Source organism: Macadamia integrifolia, chromosome 2 (genome assembly GCF_013358625.1).
Source record: "Macadamia integrifolia cultivar HAES 741 chromosome 2, SCU_Mint_v3, whole genome shotgun sequence".
NCBI lineage: Eukaryota > Viridiplantae > Streptophyta > Magnoliopsida > Proteales > Proteaceae > Macadamia > Macadamia integrifolia.
This window is the reverse complement of record NC_056558.1, coordinates 7,766,828-7,772,827: the sequence shown is the minus strand read 5'-3', so window position 1 is coordinate 7,772,827 and position 6,000 is coordinate 7,766,828. Positions and strand designations below refer to the sequence as shown.

The window sequence follows — 6,000 nt, the reverse complement described above, 5'->3', positions numbered from 1 at the left end:
CAAATTTTTTGTCGATCGTCTTTTTCGTTCACGTGTAAATACTATGAATCTAACACACTAATATACAATCTAAAAGACACTAACCATTGATAGATGAAAACCCATAATGTCCAATTGCATTGATAAGAAACTCTCAAATATAGGAATAAATTATGATCCACTGATGAAAATCTTATTTCTTATACAACTAAAATTTATCCATTCAAAACTCATATGATCCAATTTAATATACAATATATGAATGTGAACATAGTGCACAATTCTTTTCATACTCGTGAACTCCTTTTAACTTAAAAGATAAAGGACAATAATAACCATTATAAGCAGTTAAATTAATTAAATCATTTAAGATTTGATGGACACAAGAAAAATAAATGAGCTACCTACCTCATTGCCCACAATGGCTCAAAGCAAGCTTTTCATGCTTTTCTCATATATAGAGATACTGCCACATCACCCTCAAGTGAGGGGAGCACAGCACCAAAACAAAAGTTGATTGGGCAATCCTCCCTCTCTTTCTCTCTCTCTCTCTCTCTCTACCGACTCCTTCTTTTCATCCTTTTTGAATCCAAAAGTTAATGTAACCATCATTTGCTTCCGACCGGAATTCACTTCCACTTTGTCTTTTAATGGACTTTACAGCATCAAAGACTGGGTCCATCCTCTTATATTATATTGGGTCATTGGGCCATTTGGGGTACCCCATTCCCATCTAGAAGCCCCACACAACACAATCAAACCCTTCTCCCTATTAAATAAAACAGAGGAGAGGAGATTAGATATTTGCTCCTTACCAATTTATGGTTCAGACTGTTTGGTGGTTGCTGGGAGTCTTGGGACTGAAACATTGAAGCCCATTTCCTCCTCTTTGCGGCGGCCATGAAGCCACATGTGGGCTGGGCTTATTCTATTAATATCTCTCTCTCTCATATGAGTCAGCAAATCATGAGGGTCCTTTTATAGTCAACAAACTTCTTTGACCACCCCCTTCTGTCACGCTTGGTAATTGTAGTAATTAATTAATAGAAACCAAAAACGGTTAAAATTTAACACCATATCGCCCTTGCCCGGCCCGACCTGTCATATAATGGTTAGGAATTGGCACTTCTACTATGCAGCTCTGGATTCTATAAATCAGTATCGTATTGGCCTGCATGGATCACTTGTATTAGTTGATCCGTGTGATACCGATAGATATCGATACGTGGTGCTTTTCAAATTTTTTTGAATGATTCAAACCGATACGGTCTGATATAAATTGAATCTTTTACTCACGGATCAATTGTACGGGTCAGAAAAAGAAAGAATTTCATCATTAATTAACTAACTAAGTAGTATTAATTATTGTTTAATTTAGGATTCCATTAGTTTAATAACTCAGCCCGTCAGAGACGTCTTTTTCAAAACGGACGTCTTTCAAACGCATTCTTCCTTTGGACGCGCGGTGCCTTCTTTCGTGGGTAATATGACATCTCTCTCTCTCTCTCTCAATTTGTAATTAATCTATGGGTTAAGGAAAGGCAAAGGAAGAGACACTGAAAGCACCAGATTCAGTCTTTAATTTTCTCTCTAGTTCTTAAATAAGATCTTTCTCAAAAACTGAGAAGTTATAAAATCTTAATTTTGGGTAAAGGGCTCACAGCCTCCCAAAGTTGAAATAAACAAATCTGGTTCCTGTTTTCCATTGATTTCATGTCCCCCTCTTGTCTCCTGCTCAATTCTTCTGTGCAGCTTTTAGCAGTTTTGATCCCATTTTCTTCATGTTAAAAGCATGAACCCAGATAAGCATCATCTTAGATAAAGAAGAAGAGGATATCAATAGTGGGTAGATAGAGAGAGAGAGAGAGAGAGAGAGAGAGAGAGAGGTTGGGTATAATGGAAAAAAGCTGTCACTCATCTGGTGAATCCATCACCAGCAACAACAGCAGCAACTTTCACCAGCAGCAATACCATCCCCACCAGAACAACACCACTACCAGCGACAGCAATAGCAGAGATCAGTACCTGAAGCAGCTCAATAAGATCTCTCACAAGATAGCTAAAGATTCAAAACCCCCACCCATCAGAAAATACCCTGTTGACCAGCTTCGTCACAATCCACAGCAGCAACTACCACCACTGCATCAGCAGAGTCAACAGCAACCACAGCAACAGCAACAGCAACAGCAGCAGCAGCAGCAGCAACAGCAACAGCAACAGCATCAGCCTCCAGTGTATAACATCAACAAAAACGATTTCAGAGACGTAGTTCAGAAGCTCACTGGCTCCCCAGCTCACGAACGAAGCTTCTCTACACCCCCACCCATCCACCCACCTAAGCCCCAAAGCTCTCGCCTCCAGCGTATTCGTCCACCACCACTTGCCCACCTCAGCCCTCGACCCCAATCTCCCCTCCCCACCACCAAAGCCGCCGCTTCCGCCGCGGCCAACGATGGTGGCCTGACAAACAACGGTAGCACCGGCAACTTTGTGGGCAACAACAATGGACGGTCGGTGTCTCCTTTATCGCCTCTTCCTCCTTTCCCATCAGTTCATGCCGCTGCGGAATCACCCATCTCCGCCTACATGAGGTACCTCCAGGGCTCCATCTCGACTGTCGATTACGATTCCAAGCGATTCCCCACTGGGCTTTCGCCGCTGTTGTCGCCACGGTGGAATAACCCTAATTCGTTTCAGCCTCTGGTGTCGCCTCGGTGGAACAACAACAACAACCACCCTGGCTCATTACAGCCGCCACCACCTCTTCCGCAGCCGCACCAGGTTCTTCCTTCGCCCACATCGGCTATGTCTCCATCACAGTTTCTGATGCCTTCGTCGCCTCTGCCGTTTGGGAAACTTCCGTCGCCGCAGTCGCCGTACCCTCTGCTTTCCCCGACGTTTCTGTTCTCACCTACTGCCGGTCAATTAGGGTTTTCACAGTTCCCTCTGTCACCAAGGTTTCCGGTGGCTAGTCCAAAGTGGAGAGATATATGAGCTTAAATACATCACAAAGCAGAGAAGGTAAGCCTTCATTGCTTGCTGGAGCTCAAGTTAGGGTTTTGTTTTTCTCCTTTTTCTTTTGTTACTGTACATTTGGGTTGGGAAGGAGGGAATTCTTATTCAAATCGCCGGTCGTCGGGAGGAAGGAGATCTGACACTGGTTAAAAATTCGAACTTTGTTGTGTAAATGAATGTGAAAGACGTAGGAAACTATTTTTGTTCTTCTGAGTTTCGGTTGATTGGAATTTCTCTCTTAAATTCAACTCAGAATGTTGCATTTGTTGTTTTATTGATAAAGGCTCTTACAATTTACAAATTAAACTCATAGTTTATGAAATTTCAATGGGATTCTTTTGCCAGTATTGTTCTTCTCTCACAAGTCCAATAATGAGTTCTTAAAGAATATGCAATTGAGGTCCTTGGTGGCATAAATTAGCAGAGATAAGCTTGCAGTGAGAGCTTTTGTCCAGATTGATACTTGTCTCCTGCAAGGAATTTCATTTCTGTCATGGCCAAAACTGATATACTTCTGCAAATTTTTATTTTTATTTATTTTTTTGAGATCACTGTTAACTTTGTTGTGAATTCTGTCAATCTCAATGAATAGTTGTGGAAGCATTTCAATTTGGTAACGGGAGCCCCCTGTGATTTAAGATGAATTTTATCTACATTTGATTCTAGTGTTTCATCCTAACCTTCTATTACTCCAGGATGACTTGTCTCCCCCTTTGGGCTTGATATCTGACATGATATAGCCATTTTGGATTTGCTAGCTATTCATTCATCATTGCTTATGTCTTTTGATATGAAGTTTTCTTGACTGGTTCTCCCCCCTCCCCCTCCCCCTCCACCTCCCCCCACCAAAAAAATAAAATAAAATCCAATTAGCATTAGAATTATATTCAAGTGAAAATGGGGCTATTTCAGAAGAAAGACTTAAACCTTGATTAGCATGGTCCAGAAACACCCTATTAAGTCATTGATCCCTTACTACCCACCCTTGTCCATGTCTGTGGCATTGTTTGCAGACTGTAGGCCTCCCTAGAACAAGATGTTCAATTAGGAAGTGATGCTCATCCAGGGTTCAAAAACCCAGAACCGGGATCCAGATTGGTCCTGGCTGATTCCAATTTGATCTGGACTGGAATTGGCTGGAATCGTCCTTGTCAACCCTAGAATCAGCCTGTAGAGGATCTACCCTACCAATTCTGTTGGGGTTTGTCCAATCCGGATTGTCCAGAATCAGGTTGGCCTTTGCTGATCCAATCCTATTTTTTAAATCCTGCCCATCTCATTCTATAGAAGTGAAAATCAACACTGTGAGTAGGTGGTGTCAGATCAAATAGGAGAAAAATCTGTCCAGTAATTGCTCCACTACAATGATCCTTCTGTAACACCTAGATAATCTGTGACTACTTCAGATTTCAACTCGGGGCTTGGTTCAAGTTGCAACAGGAATTTTTTTTGTTTATATATTTAGAAGGAAAAAAAAATAACTGCAGTTTGAGACTTTGTTTGGACAACTGAGAAAAATCTTTTTTCAATGTTCTTTAAAAAAAAAAAATAACCAAAAGATCTAGAACATTCATGTCACCTCTTTTAAATGCAAGGCTTCAGGGGCCAGTGGAAAATTATGATTGTGGATATCTATTAGATGTGGACAAGGTGTTGTCTCTCCCTTGGTATGCATCTTGTGAAGGATGAAGGGAAGTTGGTTGATCACATTTATTTTTTCTGCAAAGCAGGTGTTGTTTCATTTCCTAACAAATTTTAGTTCCAATTGGACTTTCCCCAATGATGTAGTGGGCTTATGCGGTTTTGGCAACTCATTCCATTTGGGGCAAGGGGTAGGTTCCCATGGAGGGCTACACTATTACATGCACTATGGTCGTTGTCGGAGGAGAGGCATGCCTTTTTCCCTGGGTCATATTGGCATCTGAGTTGAAGATGATTGAGAAAATTAGGTTGTGATTGGGCACATTGGTCTATGGCTGATCCACTCTTTGGAGATGTTCCAATTTTTTAATTCACAGATTGGCCAAATGTGATTTATTCAAACATTTCTATGAACTGAATAGCTGAGCTATGGTTGGATGGGATGTCAGATTGAATTTTGATGGTTCCTTTATGAAAATTTTGGGTCTTTCCAGGGTTGGGGGAGTCATCACACCAACGGCAGGAGATATACGGAGGGTGTATTCAGGTCCAATTTGTGAAGGAAGTTGAGAGAGATGGTTTTCTTTATTAGAATTGGATTTAGATTTAAGTGAGGGATTTTGCGACATCATGGTATAGCCGTATAGGGTGATTCGGTGACAACCATTGCTAGAATATCTTCTAATGAGTAAGCTTCTTGGAGATTTTGCTCAACCTTTTTACTTTTCTAGAGAGCTTTGAGTTTGGGCTTTGGATAAATCCTGTACCATGAGTAATTGTATGTTTGTTCTAAAGTATCACCAGTGCAACATTTATTAAGCTAATTATATATTTTATTTCAGAGAACAGTTTAAATTATATTAGAGTGAGTATTTTAGCTGAGATCCTTGGGAAAAAGAAAGGGAATCCAGCTTATGCTCAGTGCTGGAGCATATGCCCATTCATGGGTATGTACAACAAGTCATGAATGACGAATTGTGTTAAATCTGATCTGTGAAAAACGGGCTTCTTTAACAAACCACTGGATGACCAAATTTAACTGTGTTTGATGCTCTTAAAACTCTTTTCTTATGAGGATGATTTCCATGTACTGGGAGCTGTTGCGTTGGTGGCAGGAGTTTCTTAGTCAACTCAGGTTGGATAGCTTGTTTTGCTTCTGGTCTTCTGTTTCCCTTTGGGTTCTTGGATGTTCTTGGGTATCTTGCTTGTTCTTGTTTTCACCTAGCACAGGTATAATTCCCTCGCTTCACAGGCGAACTGCTCTTTCCAGTGAAAACTGAGGAATGACATGGCATATTTTTTGGCTAAGCACAGAGTTGGGAGACAAATGTGTACTTTTGGGTATTCATTTCCTTTGCCATGGTA

The 6,000-nt window shown here is 41.0% G+C and overlaps 1 protein-coding gene across 1 annotated transcript; it reads left to right on the top strand.

Moving 5' to 3' along the window:
• Window positions 1-1,499: 1,499 nt before the first annotated feature.
• On the top strand, window positions 1,500-3,268 carry LOC122061902 (VQ motif-containing protein 9-like). The gene has a single exon (XM_042625442.1). The coding sequence runs from the start codon at window positions 1,876-1,878 to the stop codon at window positions 2,971-2,973; it is 1,098 nt and encodes a 365-aa protein (XP_042481376.1). The 5' UTR covers window positions 1,500-1,875; the 3' UTR covers window positions 2,974-3,268.
• The last annotated feature ends 2,732 nt before the right edge of the window (window positions 3,269-6,000 follow it).